The sequence below is a fragment of the Gasterosteus aculeatus genome, chromosome 13, assembly GCF_964276395.1.
Source record: "Gasterosteus aculeatus chromosome 13, fGasAcu3.hap1.1, whole genome shotgun sequence".
Classification (NCBI taxonomy): domain Eukaryota; kingdom Metazoa; phylum Chordata; class Actinopteri; order Perciformes; family Gasterosteidae; genus Gasterosteus; species Gasterosteus aculeatus.
The window spans coordinates 23189193-23205525 of record NC_135701.1 but is presented as its reverse complement, the minus strand read 5'-3'; the positions used below and the strand labels follow the sequence as shown (position 1 = coordinate 23205525).

At 45.8% G+C, this 16333-nt stretch overlaps 3 protein-coding genes across 8 annotated transcripts in view; all 3 read left to right on the top strand.

Moving 5' to 3' along the window:
• grin1b (glutamate receptor, ionotropic, N-methyl D-aspartate 1b) overlaps window positions 1–7740 on the top strand; it is a 31995-nt gene extending 24255 nt beyond the window's left edge. For both annotated transcript variants that reach the window (XM_078086502.1, XM_078086501.1), the window contains 4 exons: window positions 37–198; window positions 1521–1630; window positions 1710–1855; window positions 4969–7740. In XM_078086502.1, coding sequence (XP_077942628.1) covers window positions 37–198; window positions 1521–1630; window positions 1710–1855; window positions 4969–5034 — 484 coding nt within the window. In that variant the 3' untranslated portion in view covers window positions 5035–7740. The remainder of the gene's footprint in view (window positions 1–36; window positions 199–1520; window positions 1631–1709; window positions 1856–4968) is intronic.
• A 1255-nt stretch (window positions 7741–8995) lies between these two features.
• LOC120815172 (kazal-type serine protease inhibitor domain-containing protein 1-like) lies at window positions 8996–11302 on the top strand. The gene is made up of 4 exons (XM_040170177.2): window positions 8996–10033; window positions 10120–10280; window positions 10349–10496; window positions 11023–11302. Exons 1-4 carry the CDS (start codon window positions 9502–9504, stop codon window positions 11106–11108), a joined length of 927 nt encoding a protein of 308 aa, XP_040026111.2. The 5' UTR covers window positions 8996–9501; the 3' UTR covers window positions 11109–11302.
• Window positions 11303–11516: 214 nt separating this feature from the next.
• On the top strand, window positions 11517–16025 carry LOC120815174 (cip1-interacting zinc finger protein). Of its 5 annotated transcripts, none has more exons than XM_078086517.1 (13): window positions 11517–11886; window positions 12031–12086; window positions 12225–12401; window positions 12523–12608; window positions 12738–12808; window positions 12935–13069; window positions 13197–13291; window positions 13362–13455; window positions 13567–13671; window positions 13811–13936; window positions 13997–14083; window positions 14422–14543; window positions 15815–16025. In XM_078086517.1, exons 2-13 carry the CDS (start codon window positions 12061–12063, stop codon window positions 15927–15929), a joined length of 1239 nt encoding a protein of 412 aa, XP_077942643.1. In that variant the 5' UTR covers window positions 11517–11886; window positions 12031–12060; the 3' UTR covers window positions 15930–16025. The 5 variants fall into 5 exon arrangements, with proteins under 5 accessions (XP_077942643.1, XP_077942644.1, XP_077942645.1 ...); XM_078086518.1 differs by having other exon boundaries at window positions 11575–11880; XM_078086519.1 differs by adding an exon at window positions 14187–14241 and having other exon boundaries at window positions 11591–12086.
• Window positions 16026–16333: the final 308 nt, after the last annotated feature.

Genomic DNA, 16333 nt, shown 5'->3' with positions numbered 1-16333 from the left:
CCTAATGCCCCCCCCTGCCCCCCCTTCTCCCTGCAGTAAACTTCATGCCTTCATCTGGGACAGCGCTGTGTTGGAGTTCGAGGCGTCACAGAAGTGCGACCTGGTGACGACAGGAGAGCTTTTCTTTCGCTCCGGATTTGGAATTGGGATGAGAAAAGACAGTCCATGGAAACAGAACGTTTCTCTGGCTATTCTCAGGTAAAGAGCAAAGGGTCCAATCTGATACCCCACTGTGTCCCTTCTGACACCCCTCTGATACCCCAATGTGTCCCCTCAGATACAGTACCCTACTGTGTCCCTTCTGACACACCACTGTGTCCCCCCCGTGTACCCTTTAACACCCTACTGATACCCTACTGTGTCCCCCCTGACACCCTACTATATATATATATATATTATACTGCACCATCTTTTAATTAAATACATTTGGGTTTTGTATTTAATATATTTCATTAAATACATTTGGGTTTTGCGTCTCTGGGGAACCATCACCGTATTATGGTGGAGAGGTTTGTTATGAACCTACATTGAACCACAGTGGTCTATGTTCAAAACCTCCATTGCTGAAGCTGCGGCAGTGAGTTGTGGCCTCAAGGTCTTAGGTGCATTAAGGGGCGGTAACCCTCGAACCCCGTGGTGGACACCGGTGGTCAGGGAAGCCGTCCGACTGAAGACGGAGGCCTTCCGGGTTGTGATATCCAGTGGGACTCCAGAGGCAGTTGCAGTGTACCGACAGGCTCGAAGGGCAGCAGCCTCTGCCGTGATGGAGGCAAAGCAGCGAGTATGGGAGGAGTTTGGGGTAACTATGGAGAAGGACTTTCGGTCGGCACCAAAGTGCTTCTGGAAGACCATCCGGCACCTCAGGAGGGGGAAACAGGGAACCATCCAAGCTGTGTACAGTAAGGATGGGGCCCTGTTGACCGCGACTGAGGAGGTTATCGGACGGTGGAAGGAACACTTTGAGGAACTCCTGAACCCAACTACTACGCCCTCTTTGGTAGAGGCGGAGCTGGAGGCGGAGGAGGGATCAATTGGCCCGGTGGAGGTCACTGAGGTAGTCAACTGAGGTGGTGGTGACTCTCTTCAGAAAGGGGGACGAGAGTGTGCACCAATTGAAAGGCTATCACACTACTCAGCTCTCAGGTAAAGTCTACTCCGCGCTGCTGGGAAGGAGGCCAATGGTCAAACCAAGATTGAAGAGGAACGAGGCGGTGTTCATCCTGGTCGTGGAACGGTCCGTGTAGTCAGTAGTCAGACGCCCCTCTTACGTCTGCTGCTTATTCCTGATGACTACGTGTTTGTCTGCCTCCACTTCGGAAAGTCGCACTTCCATCTCGCGTTCGGTGAAGGTTTCATGCAGAGAGGGAGATCAGGTGCAGGGCTCATTTAAATATCATTTGCATATTTAAGTAGGGGCGTGGTGTTGGTTTGGGATGTACAGAGGAAATGTGCTTGGATTCATGCGTTCGGTCACGTTGATACATGTGGATCTTTTTGTGCCTTGATTGATGTCTCCACAGCTCCCATGAGAACGGCTTCATGGAGGATCTTGACAAGACATGGGTTCGATACCAGGAGTGTGACTCCAGGAGCAATGCCCCCGCTACACTTACCTTTGAGAACATGGCAGGTAGGAAGTGGGGTCGGTGTGAGACGGATGCCCGTCTCACCTGCGTGGGCATTAAGCATCCTGCCTGTCTGCCCCCCAGGTGTGTTCATGCTGGTTGCTGGGGGCATCGTGGCCGGGATCTTCCTCATCTTCATCGAGATCGCTTACAAACGCCACAAAGACGCCCGCAGGAAACAGATGCAGCTCGCCTTCGCCGCCGTGAACGTGTGGAGGAAGAACTTACAGGTACTTTACTCCGCTATGTTACACTTTATTCTACTCGACTCTATTCTATTTGATTCTACTCTACTCTATTCTATTTGATTCCACTCTATTCTACTTTATTTGATTCTACTCTACTCTATTACATTCTATTTGATTCTACTCTGTGCTGCTCTACTTTATTCTACTCTACTCTATTCTATTCTATTTGATTCTACTCTGTGCTGCTCTACTTTATTCTACTCTACTCTATTCTATTTGATTCTACTCTGTGCTGCTCTACTTTATTCTACTCTACTCTATTCTATTTGATTCTACTCAACTCTATTCTATTTGATTCTACTCTACTCTATTTGATTCCACTCTATTCTACTTTATTTGATTCTACTCTACTCTATTCTATTCTATTTGATTCTACTCTGTGCTGCTCTACTTTATTCTACTCTATTCTATTCTATTTGATTCTACTCTGTGCTGCTCTACTTTATTCTACTCTACTCTACTCTATTCTATTTGATTCTACTCTGTGGTGCTGCACTTTATTCTATTATATTCCATTTTGTCTGTTCTACTACGTACTGGAGTCCCATCTAGTCTACTCTATGTTTTCTACTGTGCTCTACTCTACCCAACGTTATTATACTCTATTCTGCTGTACTATATTAAAGCTAAAAGGTACTTGAGGCAGTACTTTATCCTCAATGATGTAATACTTCATGGTGTCACATCATTGAGGATAAAGTACTGCCTCAAGTACCTTGTTGCTTTTACAAAACGGTTACCAGTGAAATCATAAATAGTAAATAGAGTAGTAAAAGCAAATATCAGCCTTTCAGCACAACATAGTATCAGGCACCAGACGTTGTGTGTCTCATTTCAGTCGTCGAGAGAAAGAATTGTTCGCATTGCCCCAAACTGATCATTTGTGGGATTTACGGGGTTTTTGCGGCGATTTCCACCGAGCTAAAAGCTAAAATGTCAGTAAACGGTTGCTCCAAATCTAACCTGTTACTTTGAGTGTGACCCTCGCGACTCACTCTTAACCAATCAGAACGCTGGATTTCATCTATGTGTATTATAATACACTCTACTACACTGTATTCTACTTTATTGTCCTCTACTAGTCTCTATTCTAGTCGACTTTATTGTGCTACGGTCCACTTTACCCCACTCTACTCTACTCTACTCTACTCTACTCTACTCTACTCGATTATACTATACTCTACTCTACTCTACTCTACTCGATTATACTCTACTCTACTCTACTCTACTCGATTATACTCTACTCTACTCTACTCTACTCGATTATACTCTACTCTACTCTACTCGATTATACTCTACTCTACTCGATTATACTCTACTCTACTCTACTCTACTCTACTCTACTCGATTATACTCTACTCTACTCTACTCGATTATACTCTACTCTACTCTACTCGATTATACTCTACTCTACTCTACTCGATTATACTCTACTCTACTCTACTCTACTCGATTATACTCTACTCTACTCGATTATACTCTACTCTACTCTACTCTACTCGATTATACTCTACTCTACTCTACTCGATTATACTCTACTCTACTCGATTATACTCTACTCTACTCTACTCTACTCTACTCGATTATACTCTACTCTACTCTACTCGATTATACTCTACTCTACTCTACTCGATTATACTCTACTCTACTCTACTCTACTCGATTATACTCTACTCTACTCTACTCTACTCTACTCGATTATACTCTACTCTACTCGATTATACTCTACTCTACTCTACTCGATTATACTCTACTCTACTCTACTCGATTATACTATATATTGTTCTACTTTACTCAAATCTACTCCATTATACTTACTTTACATTTGTTATATTTTGTAATATACTCTCATGGTTTCTGCTTTACTCAACTATCTTTACTCTACATGTACTCTATTGTTTTACTCTCCAACTACTCGTTAACTATTGTTAGCTAATGGTTTTACACTAAATACACAGGTGTGTACAGGTGTGTACAGGTGTATACAGGTGTGCACAGGTGTGCACAGGTGTGCACAGGTGTGTAGCCATGTGTTCAGGTCTCCGTGGATCTAAATGAAATCATCTAATATTCATGAGACAGCTGATCTCAGATCAGAGATTCATTTCTGTGTCTCTCATTAAACTTTGATGTGTTCTGCTGCTGTCCGGTTTGCAGAGAACGCAGCCAGTCGATGGTAGTAGTATGCGGTTCAGGTACAAGTGCAACGTACAATACAACGTATTGTAGAATTTTAAGGTGGAATTGTAGTTTTTTTAAAGGTGGTATTGTAGAGTTTTAAGGTGGTTAACGTTATATTTGCGGTGAATGCATTAATTATTAAAGGCCCACAATTATTTTATTGCACATTAATTTACCAACGTACAGTTATAATAAAAGACACAATCATGCTGCTCCCTGAAAAAAGAAACTTGTTTCCGCTGGTACCTGTATCCATATCAACTCCTCTTCCTCTTCCTCTTCCTCTTCTTCTCTCTGGCCGTGGACTCGCTCCCACATTGTGACGCTGTGTTGTTCTCCAGCTATTTATAGACTTTCCATTTGATGGTTCATGAGATGCACCTTCATTAAAGTCAAGATTCACCAGGCAGCAATTTACCAATTTAGGAAAGATTCAGAAATATGTTTGACACATTATAACAACTTGTTCAGCCACTTTGCTTGTAAAGACTTGTACTGTAATGCAGTAATGCAGTAATACAGTAAAGTACACAGTTACATCGACAACATTAAACATTTAGACGGCCTTGTTCTCAGTGACACACTGACGAGATCATTGGCATGAAGATTTACTTTTGACAGATGTACTTTAGTACTTTAGAGCTTTAGAAACATTTCTATTGTATATTAGTTTGTACAAATTGTTCGGAGAAATTTTCAGGGATAAAAAACGCACCAAAGCGACTGAGAAAAACTAAATGCCTGAATGTTCGGTCGGTGAGACCGTTATAATACATCAACATGACGCAGAGAGTCGTACGTGATCATCTGCACGGATGTTCCAAAGCATTCGGAACCTGTTGAAAGAAAAGATGGTTGTGAGAAACGTAGCAACCTGTCATAACCAGCGTGTGCGTTTCCTCTTCTGTGTGCAGCCGTACCCGACTGACATCACCGGACAGCTCAACCTATCAGACCCCTCCGTCAGCACCGTGGTGTGAGGAGCAGCTACACACACACGCACACACTACACACAGACGGGCGGACTGAGCGTCCTCTGTGACAGGAAGTGGAATCCGATGGCAGCAGGACGTCAGGACGGTATCACACTGTGACTCACACACACACACACACACACACACACCATCTGTCGTCCTAAACCCACTGCCCACACACACACACTCACGCAGACTCACACTATCGCCTTGCTCTGCTTGTAGCCGTCAGCCTCCTCCAACCAGAGGTCTTTTATTTTGAAAGAACTCTTACTTTTACTTTGGCGAGTGTCTTTTGATGTTGTACACTTTCCCGTCCGTCTCACCGATTGATTGATTCCCGATCACGTCTGATCCGTGAACTCGAGCTCCCGAAGCACTTCGATCACCTGCCGATCGACCGGGAACCTTCTGATCGATCGGACTTATCGATCGATCGGGGAACCCGTCGGTCGATTGGGGACCGATCACTGACTAGAGAGTGGCAGGTGGGCCAAGCCTCTGGGACAGGAAGTACTTTCTCCACTCGCCACCGAGGCTCACGGGTCACGTGGGAGCCGAGGGATTGTTTGGCCATTCATGAGGAGTAAGAGTAAATGTTTATAACACAGATATTTCTGCAGATCTGAGGACATTTCACTTATTAATGAAGTATTGACGAGTATTTCTTCTTCACTCGATGATCCTCTTCATGAGATGATATCACGTTCAGTCCTCTTGTCTGTTGTGTTATAAACACTTTATTATGTGTTATACTTCTTAGAAATGGTGAATACATTATGCCACCAAGGAAATAATCCTATGGTTTTATTATGAATATGTTATTTATTAACATTTATTAAAGTTCTGAGGGATCAAAATAATGAACTCACATTGACAATCACCATAATATGGTATAATAATATCCCTCATTTTATTTATAACGCACTCTTAGAGTGCGACAATAATACTAATAATACTATATATTATATTTTTAATTATTCACTTAAAAAAACGTCTTTCCGTATTTTATTTTAATAGCAACTTTTATTTTGTTACACCTGTTGTTTTTGTAATTACATTTGTTCAAACCAAAATACGTATTACTATTGTTACATTTTTTCTCATTTGATTTATTAATTTAAATTATTTGATGGTATCCGATTATTCGAAGTATATGTATTTAATTTAATTTATTGTTTTTTAATAACAATAATAAATACGAATTTTACATTTAGAAAATACTCCCTGAACCAGAGGCTCCACCCACAGTCCCCAGTGCATTATGGGACGTGTAGTCACTGCTCCACCCGAGCGTGACGGGAGACGTAGTCTCTGCTGAAGACGTCGACCTCTATGACCTCCTCTCGTTCGCCGCAAAAGTCTCTGACCTTTAAACATAAATACAAATTTTCTTTTTTTATCTTACAAATAGGGAACTTATGAAAAAGAGCCGCTGCCTCCAGAGTGAAAGTCCTGTTTGTTTGAGTCCGAGTCTCATTACGCCTACACATCCAATGCTGATGCTAAGCTAAGGAAGCTCAAATGTCTAAATGAAGCTGAGTGTAAGTCAATAAGACGATTGTTCATGATTCTTTAAAGGTAATTTACTTTGATTGAGATTGAATTTTGTCTTCCTAGAAATGTGGTCATATTATCCTTCAATAATAATGATATTAAATAATATTAATAAAATATTAAATATACATTTCAAGGAAGACAGAAGGTTTTCTTTCATTTCATTTTATTTTGAAATCAAATGATATTTCATGTGAACAGCTGTTTGGAGGTTTACTAAAGACTTCCACTAAACTCTGGTCGGTATTGGATATTGATTTTGATGTGTGTATTGATCAGTCAGTTCTTGGTGATGTTTCACATGGTGAGTCAGTCAGTAATCAATAAGATACGATACACAGGAAGTATTATATTCCATGTGTTATCAAGCCCGACTCAAGTCAGTCACATTTTGGATTTATGTGCTTTAGTGGGAATTTATATAATGTATTTGTTTATAGACAACACAGACCTTCAGGTTTGAAAAGAAACAGGATGTTTTACTCTGAAAGGTTGATTGTTTTTAGCTCATGAACTCATTACTCATAAATAAACTTCTGTTATGATGATCAATAAACAAAAGAGACCACAATAAACTAAGAACTGATCCAGACGCAGCAGGGGCCTTTTCTAAAATATAAACATACAAGTAGCATTAAATATATATTCAAATATATGCTAATGACAGTTGCGGTGTTGATGATGTCATCATTTGCTGTTTTGTTTTTTTTAGGATTAAAAAATACTATTTTTGTTCAATTTTATCAAACTTCAGATTTAAATGTTGAACTTAGAATGAAAAGTTTAGACTTCAGTAACTTGAGTGTTAAAGTTTATTAGCTGATTTATAGACTGACATCAATCCGTGATGTGTTTCTATTTCCTGTTTTATTCATTTCTTTTGGATGTCGATACGGATTGAGCTTCTTGTTTGGGGAGTTGTACAGATGATGATGTTTGTATTAATCTATAATCTGGTGTGAACTGTCTCTAACTGTACACGAAGACCTTTGACCTTTGACCTTTGACATGAACTGTTGGTTTACCTCCCCACGCTGTGAAGACAATAGGTCCTAATTATTATTGTCAATAATAAATGTTGTGTAGCTGAACCTGGACAACTGTAAAGTTTGCACTACATGAAAAGTTTACAGTAATAAATTAACATTGACTTCAGTTTTGTGTGTGTGTGTGTGTGTGTGTGTGTGTGTGTGTGTGTAATTAGGGCTGTCAATAGAAAATAATAACTAATTAAGCGCATATTTTGAAATGTTGTTGTTGTTAATCAATGTTTGTTTTACTTCTCAAGACTAATGAATAATGAACGAATGAATAATCACTTTACGAAGCGTATATTTTAGACACTGTTGTTTAATTATTAACGTTATTTTGATCTTTGATTTGAACTACGACTCTTCCTGTCGTCCTCGTGCTCTTTGCTCTCAACTCTCCATCGTTTGACGTGTTTGAAGTCCAACAATGTCCCACATTCAGCAGGACACAGTGTCCTCTGCAGACTGTGTCCCGTCGACATATATAAAGGCTACATGTCCCGTCGAGTTAAACATCCGCACATGGCGGCCATCTTGGTAGGGGCACTGCATACTTATGAATAGTTATAATTATAACCATGGCTTTTCATACGAAAATGACATTAAACCGAAAAGTATTCATACGCATGTAGCGTCATAACTACATCTCTGACGTTTATAACAAACCAAACTAATAGAGCAAGTTACTATTAAATCAAGTACACGTACCACCAACAACACAATGTTAGCGAGCTGCCTGTACCAAGATGGCCGCCATGTGCGGGCGTTCTGTACTCCCCCGTAAGACATGTAGCCTTTATATATGTATCTGTGGTCCGTTTTTCTTTTACATGTTTTCTGCCGTATATTGGGGGACACACGACCCCCCCAAAGAATGCGTGGTTCCTCCTGGAGGACCGAGACAAAACCCGATGATGACTTTCACAGCTGTCTCCTCGTGGGGGGGTCAGTTGAACTGTCTGGACACGTGTCAGGTTAAAACTGCTCTAGAGCGGCAATACAACCGGAACTACTTCACAATAAAAGCTCAGCACCTCTTTGCAGTTCAGAAGAATAAATTGAGTTCACGTCCGTGGAGCTTTCATTTAGTTTCATCGTTACCGGTAAACTTCACTTGGTTACACTGAAGTACCTCAACCGAACTAATTTAGGCTAAAATAAGTTGACTACTTCTACCGTGCTGGTCTCTGGGAGATCGGAAGGAAGACCAGCAGAGGATCCCAAATCCAGGTGTGAAAAACCTGCCATTCCCAAGAAGACTCGCGGCTGTAGCAGCTCAAAAGGTGCTTCTACTCTGAGGCTCTGAATACTTATGACCATGTGATATTTCAGGTTCTTTTTTAATAAATTTGCGAAAATTTCTACATTTCTGTTTTTTTATGTCAAAATGAGAATGAGAAATAAAAATGAACTTTTTGGATTTTAGCAATTGGCTGCAATGAAACAAAAAGTGAAACATGTAAAGGGGTCTGAATACTTTCCGTACCCTCTGTATATGTATATGTTTATGTACATGTACTTCATCCGGCTCTAGTTTACACAATATATGAAGCAGAGATGTACGACTATTTTCCTCAGTAATAAAACATTGATTAAACATTTTAAACAACTTAAACATTGAAATGCTTTTACATCAATTCACGAGCAACACAAACAGAATGGTATTAAATTGATGTTATAAAACATGGTAAAATGCTTTTAGTTTGAAGGACGGGACCGGATGTTGGGGTCTCGTGCCTGTTTGTGTGCGGCGGAGCAGCGCGAGCGGCTCGGCTGTAAAAGTCCGATCAAACGGTTCTTGTCAGATTCGGGTTCGAGGTGGTTTCTGTCGCGTTGAACCGGTCCCGGTCTTTGGAGCCAAACGGACCCCGCAGACCGGGTCGCGATGCCCGGGCTCAGCGGACTGGTTCTCCTGGGTCTCTGCCTGAACCTCCAGCCGTGCCGGGCTCTCCCCACCCGGCCGCCCGCCCGGGAGACCCTCGCAGACCCGCTGCCGGACTACGGCCGGCCGCACGTGGAGCTGGGGGGGCGTAACGGGTCCAGCGGGGCGGGGGGCTGCGGGCCGTGCGAGCCGGACCTGTGCCCCGAGACCCGGGGCTGCAGGGCCGGCACGGCGCGGGACGCCTGCGGCTGCTGCCCGGAGTGCGCCAACCTGGAGGGTCAAAGCTGCGACCCGGGAGACCGGGCCGGTTTTTACGGGACCTGCGGGACCGGGATGCGGTGCGCGGTGGACCCGCGGTCCACAGCCGGAGGGGGGGAGGGGGAGGGGGAGGAGGGGGAGGCGGTGTGTGTGTGCGAGGAGCAGAAGGTCCTGTGTGCCACGGATGGAGTCACGTACATGAACGTGTGTCAGTTCAGAGAGGCCACGTTCTCCAGACCGGAACTCAAGACCAGGGGGAGGGGACCCTGCAGGACCGGTAGGACAGCCGTCTTCTGTCTGTGACGTGTCTCCGGTCTTTACTTCCTGTGCAGACTGAGCTTCTGGTTCCTCTCTGTCCATCAGTCCCCGTCATCAAGGTGCCCCCCCTCAGCCAGGTGAACGGGACCGGCAGGAGCCTGGTGTTCCTCTGTGAGGTCTTTGCGTTCCCCATGGCTCTGGTGGAGTGGAGGAAGGAGGGCCGAGACGTCGTCCTCCCTGGAGACGACCCTCACATCTCAGTCCAGGTGAGCGGCGCTCGGAGACGCTCGGGACACGGCGCACACGGTGGTCTGATCGCCTGTCTGTCTCTCAGTCGAGGGGGGGGCCTCTAAAGTTCGAGGTCTCCAGTTGGTTGCAAATCGAGGAGGCGGCGCTGGAAGACTCTGGGACGTATCGCTGCGTCGCCCGTAACAACGTGGGATCGGTGTCGGCCTCCGCGGTCCTGGGAGTACTGGGAGAAGGTGAGACAGTGGGACAGTGAGACATTCCCCGTCTCACTCTACAAATATGTATTTCATCTAAATGTATATTTGTGGAACTAAAACTATGACTGTCTCTCCCCGTCTGTCTGTCTGTCTCTCTCTCCCTGTCTGTCTGCCTGTCTCTCTCTCCCTGTCTGTCTCTCTCTCTCCCTCCCTGTATGTCTGTCTCCCCGTCTGTCTCCCTGTCTGTCTCTCTCTCCCCGTCTGTCTCTCTCTCTCCCTCCCTGTATGTCTCTCTCCCCGTCTGTCTGTCTGTCTTTCTGTCCCCGTCTGTCTGTCTGTCTCCCTGTCTGTCTGTCTCTCTCTCTCTCCCCGTCTGTCTGTCTCTCTCTCCCTGTCTGTCTCTCTCTCCCCGTCTGTCTGTCTCTCTCTCCCTGTCTGTCTCTCTCTCCCCGTCTGTCTCTCTCTCCCTGTCTGTCTGTCTGTCTGTCTGTCTCTCTCTCCCTGTCTGTCTTTCTCTCCCCGTCTGTCTCTCTCCCCATCTGTCTCCCTGTCTGTCTCTCAGAGGAGCTGTCTTCCTACCTGGCCAATAGCGTGTCAGAGATGGAGCAGCTGATGGACGCCACAGACTACGAACACAACTCGTACTGAGCGCCGTGTGATGTCACGTCCTGTCACGTGACACGTTTGGCTTCTTCCACCAGAGACACTAAAGACAATCAGCGTCGGGACATCTTTGTTTTATTATTATTATTATTGTTGTTATTATCGTTCTCAGTTAATTCCTCCTGTGACCTCACAGAGAATCAGCATGTTGTTCAAATAAATAAATGTTAAAATTACAATCTGGTCCCTAAATGAACGACACATTCTGTCTGTGTCTCTGTCTGTCTCTGTGTGTCTCTGTCTGTCTCTGTGTGTCTCCTGTCTGAGTTGTTGTGCTTTGAGGACAGACACACAGCTGTGTAGGACCGGGTCAATAAAGTCTATGATAAATAAATAAACAAATAAATAAATAGACGTGACTCTCTAGGTCGTCTTCAACCAAACACGTGACTCCACCTGTTGGATAGATGAAGGTCAAAAGGTTAAATGGCTGTGTGTGTTTCCTCCTCCCGGCCAGCAGGAGGCGCTGAGCGGATCACACGTGACCAGGCGGGCTGTTGACATGTAGCCCCGCTAGCTAGCGTTAGCTCGCGCTGAGCGGTGAGACGACCTCAAAGATGAGATGTAATGTTTACTTCGGTAGTAAATCGCCATTATCGAAGCATAACGAGCCGTAAAGCTGAGCCGCTCTACCGGCCAGAGGGAAGCTGGAGCGCGAGCCGCGCTTTCCAGGTGTTTCTGCCGTCGCTCCGCCGGACTACCGGAGACCCGCAGGCCGCTGACGTCACACCGACCCGTCGCCTCAACGCCGCAAACAGTTACAGTCGGTTTTTATCTGTTCTCTATGTATAAGGAATGAGAATAAACAAGTTATGTCCCTAATTAGCAGTAATTCAATGGAATAAATTGTATCCGTATTATAATCAATATGAACGCGTGTTTCCGGTGTTGTTACTTTAATCTGAAGGAGACGGTTTAAGTCAAAGGTCACCTGGTCATGGTCAAACAGCAGAGAGCAGACAGGTAAGGACTGGTTCTAGGTTACTGGTTAGTATGGTCAATTGTTCTAGTTTACTGGTTAATATTGTTCTAGGTTACTAGTTAGTATAGTTTTTTTTCTGACCATCAATAAACTGATGGATCACTTCATCATGCGCTCAGGTGTTTCCCACCTGATGCGGGGAGCAGTGTGTCGTGGGTTCGAATCCCGGTCGTGCCCGTTTACAGGAGACCCCTCCTGACTCAGCGGGTCAACGGCTCCGCAACCACAGAAGAAGAGCGAGGAGCACCGGGACCTGACGGAGGTCCAGGAGAGACGAAGAGGGCGAGACTGGACGGGTCGGTGCTATGTCACAGTTTATATCTGATAATATTCGTCCTTCGGCTCCATTATGGACTGATCTATTGTTGTTGTTGATTGTCGGCGTGAACAACCGCAAAGTTTTGTCTGTTTCCTCAGAACCGAAGAGGCGGCCGCACTGACCAATAGAGAGAGGGTCTCAGGGTCATGTGACCAACCAGGACGTCAGAGCAGCTCCACTGCAGGTACAAGTCCTTTATGAAAATCATCAATTACCTATGACCAAACGCAGGGTCACCAAAGGAAACGCATGAATTGTCCACGCGTGTGTGTGTCTGTGTGTGTCTGTGTGTGATTGTGTGTGTGGCATTCAGATGCTCTGAAGTCCAGACCTCCTGCAGACCAGACCGGAGAAGAACCCGGTGATGACAGCAGATCAGCGGAGGTGATGAACACTGTGACATCATCTCAGGTGGTGACATCACTCATGGATTCAGTCTAATACTCCGTGTGTGTGTGTGTGTGTGTGTGTGTGTGTGTGTGTGTGTGTGTGTGTGTGTGTCGGCTGCAGGCTGTGAGGTCACTAAAGGTCACCATTCAGCAGAGCAGTGAGAGCAGAGAGTTTGTGCAGACAGACAGGACAGCTGAGAGACAGACAGCTGGACTCCACTGCCATGTCTGTCTGCTCACCTGCCGCTCTCCACAGGTGAGACACACCTCACTACCACAAAGTAGAACCTGTGTGTATATACAGAGAGATAGAGAGAGAGGTTGTGTGTGTGTGTGTGTGTGTGTGTGTGTGTGTGTGTGTGTGTGTGTGTGTGTGAGATCAGCTGTTTCAGGAACACATGATCGGACCTGAACACCTGAGGAAACTGAAGGAGATGACACACTCCATCTGCCTCAACACACAGACAGCGCAGGACAGGTACGCACACGCACACACACACACACACACACACTGTGGACGGGTTTGATTGGTGCACCTTTATCATAAGGGGGCGTCGGCCTGAGGCTCAGCGCTGGTGTGACACATGTCAGACTCAGTTCAGTGATGACATCATCTGCCATCGGAGGACCAAACAACACAAGGTAGCAACCAATCACAGCCAGAAGTGACGGTGATGTCACCAGGGCTCTTTTGCTTGCTCAAAGGCTTTTATTCTGAAGGGGTCTCAGGAAGTGTCCCGTGTGTGTCTCCAGATGTGTAAGCAGCTATGTCGTCCCTTCTGTCCAGTGTGTAAGCGTCACTTCAGGACTCCCAGGAAGTTTGTGGAGCACATGAAGTCCTCAGAGCACAAGGAGCAGGTACTAGTACCTCAGGGTTCTGTGGAGGTGGTACTAGTAGCACTGGTCTACTGTAGTACTGGTACCTCAGAGTTACTGTAGTATTTCTAGTGGTACCATCGGTCAGAGGTGGCTTTGATTCACGTTCCTTTGCTCCCAGGTGAACCTGGAGGAGGCTCAGGAAGAGGAGCTGATCACTGTGGACGCCATCGGCTGCTTCGAGGAGGAGGAGGAGAGGGTGGAGGTGGACGAGGAGGAGAAGAAGAGGGTGGACGAGGAGGAGAAGGTGGAGGAGGAGGAGGTGGAGGTGGACGAGGAGGAGGAGGTGGACGAGGAGGAGGAGGAGGCGGAGGTAGTTGTTGAAGAAGATGATTGTGGTGGAGGAGAAGAAGAAAAAGGAGACAAAGAGACTAAAGGCAAACATCCCGCTGAGGTGAGAACCGTCCAAACTCCCCTCAGGCCTGTGAGACAAGAAGTGAGCTAATGTGTGTGTGTGTGTGTGTGTGTGTGTGTGTGTGTGTGTGTGTGTGTTGCACACAAAGGACACACAGGAAAAAGTCTCAGTGGGATACGACCCTAACACCATCTGTGGTATGTTGATGTGGTTACTATGGTAACTGTCCTGCACGTTTGGAGTGACATACATATGTATAACCCTGTGTGTGTCAGGTGTGTGTGTGTGTGTGTGTGTAAACGGTATATTATGTAAATACATGTTATTCATATAATATTTATATAACTTATTATTAATCTTTCTTCATGTCGCTACAGGAAGTAGTTTTGTTTTTCCTGTTTCTGGTTTTTTGTGCCGACTTTGTAACAAATTCTTCTACGACGAGACGACAGCTCGACAAACACACTGCAGGACGCACACACACTACCTCAAGCTGCAGGTACACACACACACACACACTACCTCAAGCTGCAGGTACACACACACACACACACACTACCTCAAGCTGCAGGTACACACACACACACTACCTCAAGCTGCAGGTACACACACACACACTACCTCAAGATGCAGGTACACACACACTACCTCAAGCTGCAGGTACACACACACTACCTCAAGCTGCAGGTACACACACACTACCTCAAGCTGCAGGTACACACACACACACTACCTCAAGATGCAGGTACACACACACTCACTACCTCAAGATGCAGGTACACACACACTCACTACCTCAAGATGCAGGTACACACACACACACACTACCTCAAGCTGCAGGTACACACACACTCACTACCTCAAGCTGCAGGTACACACACACACACACTACCTCAAGCTGCAGGTACACACACACTACCTCAAGATGCAGGTACACACACACACTACCTCAAGATGCAGGTACACACACACACTACCTCAAGCTGCAGGTACACACACACTACCTCAAGCTGCAGGTACACACACACTACCTCAAGATGCAGGTACACACACACACACACACACTACCTCAAGCTGCAGGTACACACACACACACACACACACACTACCTCAAGCTGCAGGTACACACACACACACTACCTCAAGATGCAGGTACACACACACTACCTCAAGATGCAGGTACACACACACTACCTCAAGATGCAGGTACACACACACTACCTCAAGCTGCAGGTACACACACTACCTCAAGATGCAGGTACACACACACTACCTCAAGCTGCAGGTACACACACACTACCTCAAGCTGCAGGTACACACACACTACCTCAAGCTGCAGGTACACACACACACACTACCTCAAGCTGCAGGTACACACACACTCACTACCTCAAGATGCAGGTACACACACACACACACACTACCTCAAGATGCAGGTACACACACTCACTACCTCAAGCTGCAGGTACACACACACACACTACCTCAAGCTGCAGGTACACACACACTACCTCAAGATGCAGGTACACACACACACTACCTCAAGCTGCAGGTACACACACACACACACTACCTCAAGCTGCAGGTACACACACACTACCTCAAGATGCAGGTACACACACACACTACCTCAAGCTGCAGGTACACACACACACACACTACCTCAAGCTGCAGGTACACACACACTACCTCAAGATGCAGGTACACACACACACTACCTCAAGCTGCAGGTACACACACACACACTAACACGTGTGTTTTGTGTTTCAGAGACAAGGATCCGTTGACTTCTGAGCGGCTCATCCTGTTACCCACAATGCATCGGGCTGAAGAGTCTCCTGTTCCCATGGCAACATGCTGTGTCCTGCTGTTGGTGTTTAGATGATATGATGATGTAATATTATACTGTTGTTTCATGTTTCAATTCACCCCAAAAAAGTGTGTTGATGTTGATGAGAATAAATCATTGATCAGAAAACTATACAAACGGATGAGTACAGTAAAACGTCCACATGTTTCCATGGTGAGAGAAACCACTGGGCAGATGTTCCGACATGGAGTAATGGGTCAGTGGGGACTCGGTCTTGGTCCTTGAGACCGACGGGAAGAAGCTGTGTGTCCTGATGGACCGCGGCGTCCTGCCAGAGGGGAGGGAGGTCGGCTCAGAGTCCCGGAGGGACGGCGGATCGCAGCCCATCGCGCGCTGCAGTCTGTCCCGGTCCTCGTCAAGTTAGATCCCAGTCCCTCTCAGTCCACGTGGCACGCAGATCCCGGGTGGCGCTGGTGCCG